Genomic DNA, 13,583 nt, shown 5'->3' on the forward strand with positions numbered 1-13,583 from the left:
TGCAGTGGCCACTTAAGCACAAACAACCTTATAGTTATTATCTTAACTCATATTTTTATGTATTTTATGTGTTTTTTAAACTATAAAGTTGCGGTAATTAAAGCCGAATGTTTCATTTTATATTTGGGATTTTTGCATTCCAGACCACTACTTATTTAAGTGGTAATTTCTAATATTTTAATTTGATAAATGATTCCCGCTTTTTCGATAGTTTTTACGATATGTATAAATGTAAGATACGTATATACAGTTCACCTAAAGTTACGTTGTCACTGCCACTGTATGTGAACGCTATCCACTAATTCTGAAAACTTAGTTGAAATACTTTATCCCCAGCAGACACTGCAAACCTGAACATAGGTGCACTTTAAACTGCTGTTATACGGCGAAAAAAGCTCTGATGATGATTCCTCCATACTCTGTAGTATGTATAACCATACTCTGTAATATGTGTCGTATATAGTATATGTATAACCACAAGGTGTTCCACCACCTTCAGTACTACCTTATTACCCACTTACGAAGTGTACCTATACAACAAACAAGTAATATATAGATACTACAATAGGTTCACCATCTTTTTAAGATGTTGTCTAGCATAATAAGAAAACTCTTAGTAGCCATTTTATTTTTCTTAAAGGGCAGTAGGTATCGATTTTCCTTTACAATTTCATACAAACCACTTTTAGTTAACGGTACGTATTAACGTCAAACCTAAGCATTAAATAAATCATAACTATCCTATCCTGCGCAATCCCGATATCTTTAACGACGTTAATCAGGCTTTTAACGACGCGGCCCTTCATAAACAACGACGAACGTTGTCGTTGTAACGGCGTAACGGCGCGTTATCGTAAACTAACCGATCGTGTGACGAGATTTAACGGCGATCCGTTCTATGTAGATTTAGGATGGCTAATGACTGGAAAACGACGTGTTTGCAACTCTAGAACTTGCTACCTCATGTGTGATTAAGTTTTACGGCGATTTTATGGGAAACTTTGATGGTATTTTCCTTTGCTAAGATCTTATTTAAATACTATTTAAACTTAATGCTGATCCTTAGAATTGAAAATGATTGTGTATTGTGTAAAAGTAGCATATATCCTTTCTCGGGTCTTAAAATATCTTTGTACAACATTTCATCCAAATTGGTTCAGTGGTTTAGGCGTGACGAAGAGACAGACAGACAGAGTTACTTTCGCATCCTATAATATTGTACTGTTATTTTATTATACTGCATTATAATCTTACTTACCATCAGATCTCTACTGCTCTACACGCTTCTTTGTAAATTAAAAATTTGAATTTTACAAAAAAGTAAACCTAAACTAAAAATCTATATGTACGTACGATCAGATAAAAATATAAAATTTACAGTATAGGTTCTTAATGTCTACGTTTCAAAAAGTATAAGGTATAGGTACTTAGATAAACTTAAAGTTTACAAAAAAAATCAAACTCGAAAGATCTTTTCCTAAGTATGAAATTATTTGATACATACTCGTAATATAGTCCGCGTAAAACTACTAGTCCGCTCTATACCCTTACCAGGAGTTTTTACGTTTCGGCAAATATGACTGTTTTGGTATTTGTTTACGTATGGGCCAATACGATTTTCTAGTTCTGACACAATCCGCTAAGGGCGCTGATTGGAATTTGTCTGGGCAAATACGTAAACAAATACCAAAACAGTCATATTTGTCAAAACGTAAAAACTCCTCGTAAGGGTACTGAATATAGAAATGAATCGCTTCGCCATAGCAAATTGTATGACTACACCTGCTCGTAACAACTTCAGAGCGGACTAGCAGTTTGGCGATAACTATACCTACTACCAACATACTACCTATTTATCATTATCATAATTTGTGTTTTTGTAGATGAGGGTACCTATATAAAATTATAAAATAATGTGTTATTTATACTACTAAAGATTTCTACAAAAACTAAAATGATTTTTTCCACCCTTAACCACATTTGCGAGCTTTGGTACTAACCGAATATGTGGAACATCCTAGTACCAGTAGAACACCATAATATTGCAAAGAATAAAATAATTCTCCCAAGTCCCACAGACACGGTATTCCTATGAGTCATATTACGGTGCCGCGCGATCGCACAGTCGTAATAAAATTAACCATTAAAACGTAACCAAGCACGTCGAATGAGCAGAGTTCGACGCGATAGCTCATCGACTCCGACGAACTTGCTCAACGATTAATTTTTGACACCCATTACAATATTTCAAACCATTCCATCCGAAACTTACCCCTTTCGGGTGTAAATTATGATGAAAATATTTTACGAGCATTTTGATTTTTAAATATGTATCACCACTGGGCATAAATCCACGTTTTTACTTAAAACCTTTAAATTCTCGATATTATTAGAACTTCAAAGTAAGTTATAAAACTTTTTTAAATCACAGAAATCTGTTTTAAAGAGACACACAGCGCCATCTATTTTCGAAAGGCAATACTAAAATAGTTAATCCTACTCGCTGTTAGATGTCGCATCACGTAAAGCAACGTCAAGCCACGACATATTTATGGGCAAAAAAGGCTTTTTCTCAAGAAACGGAATGGCTTTTAAATGACTCAGTGAATTTGCACGAGATCTCGAGAAATTTGTATGCAGATTTAAGGAGAGAGATGTTCGAAATCGATGTGTTTGCGTGGGTGAAGACAAATTTGTTTTTCGCGGGGAGAAAGAATTGTGCATACGACTTATCTACTAGGAATAATGATTTGCGTATATTTCTCTAAGTATATTTAGACTACACTGGATTTAATCATTGGTTCTTTGGTTTGTATTTGGTCCAATGGGTATAATAATTTTGATTCTCTTTGTGAAATTTTAAATACCTGGGTTTCATCTATTTAAGATTTTACGTATCATAAGTGCACTTACTAGATTCTCTAACGAAAACTTGATATTAACTAAAGGTACTTAATTGTTTTTTTTTTTTTTTTAATGAGTATTAATTAAAACAGTAGTAAAATAATTAACAGGCATTATCTCATGTGTGACTGACACTAAAATAACGTATTTAAACGTAACATAACTTTGTGGAAATAAAAAATAATTTATGACATGATGAAAATGCTTTTATCTGTTAGTTATACAAAAAAACGAACCTATTTCTCTCTTTTGAATCGTACGAATTAATACTATCCAACAAATTGATTATTCAAGTTGTTCAGCCGACTTTAGTAAGAACATAGCCCAAAATGACGAAGACGGAGGGAGACAAAAGTCGGACCCAGCCGGGCGTCGGCCCCCCATAAATATCAGCCGTCTGAGACATTGTCAACCGGCCACCCTAATTTACTGCTTGTAATTAGGAGTTTGCACTTTGCCAAAGCGATTTGTATCGATCGCACTGGCATCAATTTTTATTTACATCTATAAGCACTTGCCAAATCTTCCGGGTTTGACTTATCTTATTTTACATACAACATGATTAGTCGTCTTGGTTGTATTATATCATATCCTATATAATCCTTTGGTGACTTAAACATAATATTAATTAATAAAAGTATAAGTTTTTTACTAAGTTCGACCAACAAAATATAATCAAATTAGCTCGAGAATTTAGCGGTAACACTGCCATCTATGAGAAAAATATAACACTATTAAGACTACAAGGAAACTACCGCAGTAGCGTGCTAAAGTAACGCGTATGTAATTAAGTTTAAAAACATTTTACAGATGGCGCTAAAATAAAAAAAATATTGTTTACCAATTTTAAGATCGAGAAAAATTTTATTTGATTGAATTTAATTAGCATACCTCATTTTACTCAACAAATTTTACCTTACAATAAATTTGAATTGGCTTTTCAGTCAGTCTAAAAGCAAGTTGTTCCAACTGGAACTGGCAATAAACTGTTGACAACCACATTTGACAGTGACAAAGTAAACTAAAGTACTCTTTCCCGCGCAATTTTGACGGTGACTTGCTTATTTTCATAATATTTCTTTTTTGTACGACTGTGATTATCGATAACAAAACTTTTGTAATATGTTCCTTGTTTAAAAATACATACGTAATATATTATATGAAGTACTAGTATAGCAAACACGATGGATCCTTACGAAATAGAGTTCATAGGCGAGAACAGAATAGTCAGCATCATTCCAAACTTTTCTTACGACAAAATATACTTAATTTGTGGTGAATTTGGACCGTTTCGTGCTGGTTTGCCTATGAACGTACCTTTGTGGCTAGCTGTGACCTTAAAACAAAAGCAGAAATGCAGGATTGTGCCCCCTGATTGGATGGATATGGATGTGTTAGAAAATATAAAAGAAGAAGAAAAACGGTCGAGGTAATTCGTTCTATATGCCTAATTTCTGTCTTGTGAACTCTTCATAGACTTCTCTAGCCTGTCTAGTCTTACAAGGTACTTAGACTTAACGGTATTTGACATGAAGAATAAATGAAATCCACTACTATTCAAATTAAAATGTTACAAGCTTTAAGCTATTATGTATATTTATTATGAATAGTAATGTTAGACAGGTACTTTATATTGAAGGTTTATAATTAAAATAGAAATACAATTAAATTACAGCCAATTTCAACTTTCTTAATGAACCAATGATGTTATTTCGCTATGCACCTAAAGTCCGATTAACTCATACTCCTATAAATCAAGTTGTAATAAACCTTATTAAACATTTTTAAAAAAACATTTCAGATTCTTTACAAAAATGCCAAATGAGCACTTTATGGTGGAAGCCAAATTAATTCTTGGATCGGCCGCTGAAGATGTCCCCAGGGCGGCAGAGATTAAGACCATAATAAAAGACATATGGGACATACGGATGTCAAAGTTACGGACCTCCATAGATGCTCTGATGAAGTCTGGAGGCCACTATGGTAGGCTGGATCACTTGACCATGATGGAGATCAATTCTGTTAAACCATTGTTGCCTGCTGCTATGGATGAACTTCATAGGATAAAGATGGTAAATGTCTATTAAATAATACATGTTAAGTTCATATCATCATCATCGACCCGATAGTGTCCCGTTATCCATTAAAGTCCTAAACTAGTTTGTAACCCTAGAAAGTCTAGTTGATAATAGAACAATCTATTTGAATGCTACTCTTGGGCTTTGTTTCTTAAACATCAGCAAATACTATTTATCTAGCTGAACAACTAGTTTTTCAATTTTTTGCCTAACCATAGCTGGTTTTCAGCTGTTGTGCACAATATGTTGAATTGCTACATTTGTATAGAAAATTGGAGATAATGTTGGTGTTTATTTTTAGAATATGTTCCAACTTAGTCCTATGTCCTCGACTTTGAACCGGTCTGATATTGATTTTAGATTACTATCAGATAGACAGCATGCTAGTTTGCTAGTTCTATAATAATTTGCTTTAATATTTCACTATAATGAATGGATTTGTCATATCTCACCGAGCATGCAGTCCACCTGATGATAAGTGGCTACTGCCGCCCATGGACATCCGTAATTAACCGCAGATAGGATTTGATATTCTTACCTGAGGTCGGCCACAGATGCGCCGCTACCCCTGAGGACTAAGCTGGAACGCCTCCGTATAGTATGTCTTCCTTATCACACCCTTCAAACCGGAACACATCAGCGCCTAACACTGATGTTATTAGGTAGAAATAGGTGTGGCTGTGGTTCTGCAGGAGTCGAACCACAAAGGGTTCTACCACCTCCAAAAGCTTGTCTTAAAGAAAGGTTTTTATAGTTACCATCATTGGCCGTGCATGTTTGTGACCTCAGTAGATAACCAAAATTGATGTTACCTATCTTTTGAATGAAAACCCTTATATCCCCTCTCATCTCATGTGCCGTCAATGTAAAGGTGCTATTTATGGCCACTTGAACAAGCAATACCTACTTATATTCTACTTTATTTTCCAGATGACGAAAAAATCAGCACCAGCAAATTTAAACACCTCTACATTCACTCAGTCCGGAAGCTCTCAAAATATTTAAGTATCCACCTTAATTTTAAAAATTTATATATTTAAGGAAAGCTCTTTAGTTTTTATACTGTACAGTTGAATCTGGAGTAAGTTTTCATTATGTTTCAGTTAAGTCTGGTATTTCTAATCATTGTATGTTGAGCATTTGATGTTAAAACTTATAATAAACTCACATCACTCAAAGAGTCACAATTTTATATTATAAAAATTGTAAGTCGTGGGTAACAGGTTAATAACTGATCTTAACCAAAACATAATTTAAATTATTAATTACTTAATCATTGAGATACCTGCTCAACTATAAAATAAAACCATGCCTATGACTGCCTATTTGGCCACTATCTTGCACATTTACGTTATGTAGGTTAAATGTACATTAAAAATTATAAGAAAATGAATAGTTAGTAATGTGGCTGTGTATAAATAAGAGATCTTTCCAATTAGATTTCTCTTTTAATTCCTTTTGTTGTTTATATATTTATAGATATTTGTGTAAGTTTGTTTTAAAGATTTCTTCAATAAACATTTTTTTTACTTTCTTAAATATATTTCTTTTCTAATACTAACTAATAAAATCTACTAAATATTTTAATTCTTGAAGTACTCACTGGTATTGTTCAATTAGTAATAGCAATCACAAATTGATTGGAAGTAGGTCACCAGAACAATTTGCTCATAATTTCTCAGTCTAGTGTAGATAATATATCTAAACTACAAATCAAAATTTAATAACACAACTGTATTTATCGGTAAAGTAATTATTTTGATAGGGTAATTATTCTAGTAATTTATATACTAGTGGTAACTAATAGTAATAAAGCTTTGTTGTTAAATATTTTAATTTATCAAGAAGTAATGCTGTATATTGTCGGAACTTCATCATTTATCTTCTTCATCTTCATCATTTTAGTTCTCTTTACTTCAAAAATTACTGTTTATATTTTAAACATAAACTATTTCGTGGCGCATTGTTATTTTTTTGCTCCGCTCAAAATAGATGTAAGCTTTTAAATGTAATTAATACGAATTAAAGAAATGTAAATACTATACAATTGTTACCCAATTATATGGATTTACATAAATGTATATAATGTATAAATAGAGCTTACATAAATGTGGCGTCATATGTATAAGGAGATCTATTCCTAGCTTTTTGGGATTGTTGGAATAAAAGAAGAATTCTTTAGAAAAAAAAATATATTTCCATCTTAAATCTAGACCATGTACAAAGTCCTTCGATAAGGCGTCATCAACCCATCACTGTCCCCTTGCTGGGCACAGGTCTCCTCTCAAAATGAGAAGGATTAGGCCATAACATATCACTGCTAAGGCGTAAACGTAGATTATTCTACTCTTAACTATTTGTTAGTCTTCTTTCCGTAACAAATAAGGTACTTATACAGAAAAGTTCCTAATCCATATCTATGTTATTACTACTGATAGCTAAACTATATTAAAGCTACCACTATACTAGGCAGTTAACGGCGCTATTTTATCTAGCAACACTATGAAACATTCAGTCTTGTTCTTAAGATAAATCGTAAAAAACGTTACATTACAAATTGTTTTTTATGTTCAGTATAAAAGACTAAACTATTTGCACCGCTAACCCCCACTCTATAACTTAATTTAATAAAGATTGTAATTCAAAGTAAAGACGTTAGTATATCGTGCTCGCTCACCCATAGGTACAGCGGGACGCAAATAGAAATGCCGCGCTTTCGGAGTACAATCTGTATTGAATCAATTTATACCTTTCTTATATTCATACACATTTTAATGTTTTTCAATAATGTTCATATTTTATGTTATTTGGAACCGGGCTTACATCAACATTTTTTTCTGGAATGTTACATTTCAGTTGAGATTAAATACAATTAAAGCAAGCGTTTTTGAGAGATCCAAAACGATAGCAAATATAAATTTAGCGGGAATTTAAATTGTTATTCGAAATTCAAAATTTACAATTTAATCAAAAACTCAATACTCTGTATTGGCGATGACGAAACCATAGACAATAAGTAAATTTAAAATATATATATACAAGATTATTATTAGAAACGCTTACAAGAAAAAGATATACATATAACATAACATAAAATATATAATTAGTTACATACGACTCGCAGCCGTTTTCACTCATTTTATGTTGAATAACTTTGCTGGCAGAATTATACAATATTTCAATTGCTTCTCCGCAAAGTCATCAAAATACTTTGGTCTAATTCCAGCTTATTAACACACAGAAATACGAGACATTTTAATAGATAACTATTTACATAATACCATTATATGCTCTTTGATAGTCCATATGTACAATAAAATATTTATTTGGATAAATTAATAGTAAATTAGAAATTATGTACAAAGATCTGCCGATATAACAAAGCCAAACATTTCAAAGTGGATTGTATTTGATTTTGGAGTTCAAAGCATTTTTCAAAGCGCCTTTATGTTTCTTGTAAGGCCAACAAAAATGTTTGAACGTGTGGGCGGGGTCAACACACAGTTTTTGCAGTATCCTATAAAAATGTGTGTATACTTAGAGATTACCTTATAATATGGCACCAGTAGATAAATAGAGTATGATTTACGAACATGTCTTATTGTCGTTGCAAACTTAAAACTAAGTGTGTAAAAGCAGTTTTCGTGACAGAAAAATTCTATGAACAAATAATTACGTTATCGTACATTTTAACTTCTTATTCTCAATTCAAATAAAAATATGTTATATATAAATTGATGATAAATACAATAAAGATACTTAGAAGTAAAAATACTTTGAAAATTTAAGTTTGCAACGATGTTAAACTATTAAATACAATACTTTGAAACAATGTTTACTTCGCTATGTACTTCTGGCGGCAATGAAACTCAAGAGATCTTCAGTGAAAGGATAACAATGCGTACACGCCATTACTAACTAAATATTTACAGGGTTACGTTAAGACATTTTAATATTTAATTAATTATTTTTATTGCTGGTGATATTAATGAATGATGGCAAAGTATTGAAAATACGGCCACATTTGTTTCGTTATGATAAATACATTAAAAAGTAAAAGTTAATTTGAAAAAGATACTGATAATCTAATGAATGATTAACAACATAATTAGTTATTAATTGTAATGACAATTTGTTATTATTTGTAGTAAATATCATGCTTAATAGTTTTACAACTAATGCTTGAAAAAAGATACAGAATCATATAAGATACCTAGTACAATAAATATTTGTTACTTATCAATGGTTGATTTAAAGAAAGTAATATTTAACGTAAGTAAAGAGACTTAGCAACTAACTTACAACGATGGTCCAACTATATACAGCTTAGATCTATGACTTTTTAAATATCTAACACTAAATAACAGTGACTTTTTGTGCGTCCGCGACGGGACTATTAGACGGCCACGATCTTGCTGGGGTCGACCTTGACTCGGAGGAACATGACGTCATCCTTGACGAAGTTCCTCTTCTTGAGCATTTCGTGGGAGACGAACCTAGGGAAGCCGAAGCCGAGTGCGTCGGGTTCCTTGGAGGGGCGCTGGAAGTTCTTCCAGGTGGGGTCCGGCACGAAGCTCTCCACGATGTTGCAAGCGCGGTCGGGCGAGGCGCTCTGGTCGAACAGCGTGAAGGACACGGTGTGCGCGAAGGGCCAGCGCAGCAGCGCGTCGTACTCGCCCGGCAGGATCTTGATGTACACCGACATGTGGGTCGACTCGCCCGCGCCGTTGCCGTTCAGGAATAGTGACGCCTGGAAAGATAATGACTGTTAGACGCATGTTGATGAAAATGTTCTTGATTACGGTAGGCAGAACAGTCAGGTTTAAAAGAATTGAATTTCTAAAAGAGACGAAAAGAACAGATTATACTACACAAACAAAAAAATATCGCCTTCATTACAAATTTTCATGCGAAGGTCCATAATAATAAACCTAATCCCTTTGAAAAACGTAATAAGAAAAGTTTTAAATATTTTTTTTTACCTGTAGGTAGGTAAGTAAGTTTTAAAACCAACAGTTTTCTATAAGACCTAGATAAAAATTATGGAAAGCGAAACCACAATATAAACGTCAGCTTTTACAATGACAGTGCCTAGAAAGTAGAAGTCTTAAAATTTTTCGCTACGTAACTAACTTGACATAAAAATCACGTTTAACTAATTCTAAATATTTCTCTAATGACTAGTCAGTTTTGGATTCAAGGAGCTCAATGACACTCGTAAAAGACTGCGAATTCCGCGCAACATGTCACACTAAAACATCCAATAAGGTAAAATTAGATTCACAATTATATCCCCAGTTGTCAAGAGAAAGTACGTAGCAGTTAACTGCAGTGAGTCAACTACCGATTCTGTAGTAGCGTAAGGTTAGTCATCCGATATTATTCACGGCTAAATAAACCATGCCCGCTCTGTTTACTAACAAAAGATCTTGGCTTAATTTAGCCAGTTTGTACGGCCAGTGTATTTAAAAGCAAATACTTTACTACTGACTGATTACTAAATTGGGTTACCTATTTTGTTGTTGGATGTGTATTTTTAGTCTATGTCTATTTGCTTTATTTTTAAACGATTGTTATTAGTTCCTTTATAAAAATATTACAAATCAACTTATATGATAATAAAGGTAATTGCTATATGATGATTAGATAAATAAAGCGATATGTACCTTCACATATAAAGTAGGTAGGTAGTACCTATGTAGTATTAGTAGTGTAGTATCTAGTAGAAAGTGAGATACTACTGCTCGAAATACTTAGTTCAAATTTGTACTTCTACCTGTGTAACTACCATCATTACTAATTAATGCATTAGTTAGTAGAACGAACAGTAGTATTTTTTACTGTCCAGGAAATGCAAACTACTTAGGTAAGTATGATTAGTTATTAGAACTAATTACTGTCCTCAAGTGGATGATTCGTAAACGATATCTAATTTGGCTTAACAATATAGGCTAGTGATAATAATGTAAAACACTAAGTTGACAACTAACCTGCAACTTGTACCCGTACTGGCTGGTATAAAACGTGGGCGAGATCAACTCCGCGCCATCCTTGCACTTGGCCTCCGCCATCTTGGCGCCCCAGTCGGGGATGCGCCACACGAGCGCGCCGGAGCAGTTGACGGCGAGCCGCGCCACCGCCGCCCGCAGCGCCTCCAGCTGCCGCGCCTGCCGCGTGGCCAGCGACGACACCAGCGACAGGTGTTGCTGGCAGCTCTCCTCCGTGTGACGCTCCAGGGATTGGCGCGTGCCCTGTGGGTAAGTTAAGTTGTAGCTTCAGATGTTTTGAGACATCGGGTCTGTGAACTTCGACAAACGCTGAGGTGGAGTGCCTGGGGCAGTGCGGTTTGGTGGGATGGAGCACAGAAGAGTTTTCTCTTCTATGAGATGGAGGATCAGCAAAATTAAGTTTTTCGCATTATAAATCGTGTTGTATATAGGTATTGTAAGTTATGCCGATTGGCATGTTTAGGTGGTGACAAATATTTGACAGAAGAGCCAAACTACGCTACGCTAATGAGCTAAAAATTTCGTTATGCAGAAGATGTTATCTTCTGCATAACGAAATTTTTAGCTTCGTAGCGTAGTATACATGAAGTAGACTGTCGTAGCGTAGTATACATGAAGTAGACTGTCACCCATGACAAGCGACTTCGACGTAAGTATGGCGAAAAATGTTTTATTAACCTTAAAAATCCTTACAAAGGGAACGTAAAGCCCGTTATTAATTCGATAAAACATTTCTTCCAAACGTTTAAGGGCTCAGGAAACTATATCCTTTAAACATTTCTTGAATTCCAAATGAAGTCCGTCAAAATTCGCAAAGAGAACATCTCCTCAAAACTACACAACAAAAACATTCCATCCAAAACTCTAAAACAATCATCAATCTCACCTTAAACCTGCAGCCAGCGTCCCGGTAGGTGCAGAAGACGGTGCCGGCGGCGCAGTGGTCGCGCAGGTGCGCGTCGAGCTCGTCGCGCGCGGGCGCGGCGGCGCAGCGCTGCGGGCACGGCACCGGCGCGCGCGAGCACAGCGCGCCGTGCGCTGACACCGTGTCCTGGGGTGGATAGCTTTGTTATTTAGAGGTTTTGGAAGTTCTGTGAGATGCGGCAATCGTCGTATGTTCAGCAGGACCAAAGACTGTGCTTCCAAAGTTCTAACTTTATCGTCCTTCAGATAAAAATTGTGTTTCCAAAATTCCACAACCTTTTTAACATGAAATTTTGACACGATTTCTCTAAATATATTTCATAAAATTTTCTGCCTTGATTTATAGCATACGCCTACAAACCCACTACCATATTGTTTGATTTTGCTGAAGACATTCCATTCTCTTACAAGAACTCAGTTATTCTTACTAGCTTCCTTCTCTATTCCTTTTTTGCTTAACATGATTTTCTTTAATTGGCACAACTCATTATTTCCTATTTGATTAATACAACGATTTGTTTGTCAATAGGCCTAAACCCTGAGACAGAAATGAATTGTTTTATCCGCTATTTCCTCAATCCCGTCGCTTTTCGCCCGTAGCCTGCCAAAGTGACGATGAACACATTTCTCAAACTAGACAACTTAAAAAAAGGTTTCTTTCAAAAGCCAGTAGTTTAGATGCAATCCTCACCTGTGTATATCTCTGTCCACAGTGTCTGCAAGGCACGAGCCGCTTGCTGCAGTGCTGTTGGATGTGCTGCTGCGTGTGCCGACGCTGCACCTTCGCGCCGCACTTGTTCTCGCAGTATACTGGCTCGTGACCACAGTTTCCTTGGTGCTCCTGGAATTAACAGGACATTATCATGAGTATATTTATTTCTAAATAATGCTAATCGACCATGGACGTCGTCTTAACGGTGCCAAGAACTTGGTTCGAAGATGGAAGTCAAGTCAGATCAAGCAAAAATAAATAACTATTTCAATTAACTATGACGAATATATTGCAAGGAATCTCATTTAGGGGATCTAATATCTATACGATTCTCAATATTCTGAAAGGTAAGGTGACAGTGGTCTTTTGATAATTATTATAAAAATCAGTTGCACAAGTATTAGATTTTCAAGGACATATTCAGAAGCTAAGAAAATTTAAAAAGATAAAGCAAAAGTCAAGTCAAAGGCAACCCGTCCTACAGATTCCGTTCAAAGGTATGACCAAATATTTACGCTTTTGCATACTTAGATAAGCCCACGACAAACGTCCAAGATTATCCTAAGTTCTATATTTGCACAGCTTAACAGTGTGACGTTAGACCTCAAAGCAATGTTGGTTTATTTCAAAGACATGCCGTCCTACACAGAAGACCCATTCAAGCAAATACTTGCGTGGACTTTAGATAAGCTACTGATAAAAATCCATTGTGAAAGTCACGGAAATCCGAAGTTCCTTATGACTACAGACTTTAAAGGAGTTTATGTCAACTTCAAGGGACTTTTTCACATTATATGAGTCGATATTTGACTTCGTCAATGTGCGCAATTACTGTTTTTATATCATAAAATGTGTGTCAATTTCCTTGAATTCAATTGACGTGATTCCCCACTGTATGCTATTTGTATGTCTACATTAATAATAGTGCAATCATAATAAGTAACATCTAGGTCACAG

The 13,583-nt window shown here is 34.9% G+C and overlaps 2 protein-coding genes across 4 annotated transcripts in view; one reads left to right on the plus strand and one right to left on the minus strand.

The window, feature by feature from the left end:
• The first annotated feature begins 3,912 nt into the window (after nt 1-3,912).
• On the plus strand, nt 3,913-6,481 carry Psf2 (DNA replication complex GINS protein PSF2-like protein). Its single transcript, XM_073088078.1, has 3 exons — nt 3,913-4,333; nt 4,706-4,976; nt 5,913-6,481. The coding sequence occupies exons 1-3, from the start codon at nt 4,089-4,091 to the stop codon at nt 5,985-5,987; spliced, it is 591 nt and encodes a 196-aa protein (XP_072944179.1). The 5' UTR covers nt 3,913-4,088; the 3' UTR covers nt 5,988-6,481.
• A 2,220-nt stretch (nt 6,482-8,701) lies between these two features.
• Traf4 (TNF receptor associated factor 4) overlaps nt 8,702-13,583 on the minus strand; it is a 94,731-nt gene continuing 89,849 nt past the window's right edge. Inside the window, exons 4-7 of one of the 3 annotated variants that reach the window (XM_073087694.1) lie at nt 12,606-12,755; nt 11,877-12,041; nt 10,973-11,233; nt 8,702-9,732 (exon numbers count right to left, since the gene is read on the minus strand). In XM_073087694.1, the coding sequence (XP_072943795.1) occupies nt 9,379-9,732; nt 10,973-11,233; nt 11,877-12,041; nt 12,606-12,755 (930 nt within the window). In that variant the 3' untranslated portion in view covers nt 8,702-9,378. The remainder of the gene's footprint in view (nt 9,733-10,972; nt 11,234-11,876; nt 12,042-12,605; nt 12,756-13,583) is intronic. The other 2 variants (XM_073087692.1, XM_073087693.1) reach the window with 2 other exon arrangements.

This window comes from Epargyreus clarus, unplaced genomic scaffold (assembly GCF_041222505.1).
Source record: "Epargyreus clarus isolate Ecla_fem2 unplaced genomic scaffold, WU_Ecla_fem_2.2 ptg000026l, whole genome shotgun sequence".
NCBI classification, from domain to species: domain Eukaryota; kingdom Metazoa; phylum Arthropoda; class Insecta; order Lepidoptera; family Hesperiidae; genus Epargyreus; species Epargyreus clarus.